This window comes from Egretta garzetta, unplaced genomic scaffold (genome assembly GCF_000687185.1).
Source record: "Egretta garzetta isolate BGI_Z169 unplaced genomic scaffold, ASM68718v1 scaffold1257, whole genome shotgun sequence".
Taxonomy (NCBI): Eukaryota; Metazoa; Chordata; class Aves; order Pelecaniformes; family Ardeidae; genus Egretta; species Egretta garzetta.
The window spans coordinates 163380-164216 of record NW_009260151.1 but is presented as its reverse complement, the minus strand read 5'-3'; the positions used below and the strand labels follow the sequence as shown (position 1 = coordinate 164216).

The window sequence follows — 837 nt, the reverse complement described above, 5'->3', positions numbered from 1 at the left end:
TACCTGTTTGTGCTGGGCAGCCTCCCGCAGCAGCTGGACCACGTCCTGCCCCACGCAGCCCGAGGCGCTGAAGCCTTTGGTCCAGCTCAGCAGCACTGCCTGCAAGAGAGGCAGGAGCAGGGGCCGGGTAGCTGCCTCGTACCCGGGGCCCCTCCCCATCTCCCTGGGGCCAGAGCTGCCCCCTCACCTTATCCAGGCCCAGCTGCTGGCAGGGGAAGGAGAAGGTGAAGCCAAGCGGCAGGACCTGCTCCATCAGGTCCTGTTTCAGCTGAAAGTCCATGATGCACTCGATGATGTGGTCAAAGAGCTGTGGAGAGAAGTTGTGGTCTCAGAGACCAAGCTGGGGTGATGCCATGGGGGGGCCTTCCCAGCCCTCTCCCGGGCCCATGGGCAGCGAGGGGGGGAGGCAATTCCCACCCCTCACCCCATCCCTTGGCCACAGGTCCTCAGCCTCACCGCCTCGCCGGTGCCCTGCATGACAGTGGTTGGGATGACGTAGATCTCATTGGCCACGCGGATGCCGTCCTGTGCCACGCGTACCACTAGCACACGGAAATTGGTCCCCCCCAGGTCCAACGCCAGGAATTCACCTCGCTCTGCAGGGAGCCAGCACGGGACATCAGCGGGGCCACAGCCTCCCCAGCACCTCCTTCTCCAGGCCCCCGGCCCTCACCAGTGCCATCGGGCGTGCCACGGACGTAGGTGGGCAGCATGCGGACGGAGGCGTTGGCGTTGCCCTCCCGGCCCAGCCCCAGCTCCATCTCACGCCTCATCAGCGCCTGGACGCGCTCCAGGTCGGCACGGCTGAGCCGCAGCGGGGCCAGCACCTGGGTTACC

At 66.5% G+C, this 837-nt stretch overlaps 1 protein-coding gene across 1 annotated transcript in view; it reads right to left on the bottom strand.

Annotated features, from left to right (window-relative positions):
• HK3 (hexokinase 3) overlaps positions 1-837 on the bottom strand; it is a 19443-nt gene that overhangs the window by 6216 nt on the left and 12390 nt on the right. The window contains exons 13-15 of the mRNA XM_009641716.2: positions 457-596; positions 188-307; positions 4-99 (exon numbers count right to left, since the gene is read on the bottom strand). Of these exons, the coding sequence (XP_009640011.1) occupies positions 4-99; positions 188-307; positions 457-596 (356 nt within the window). The remainder of the gene's footprint in view (positions 1-3; positions 100-187; positions 308-456; positions 597-837) is intronic.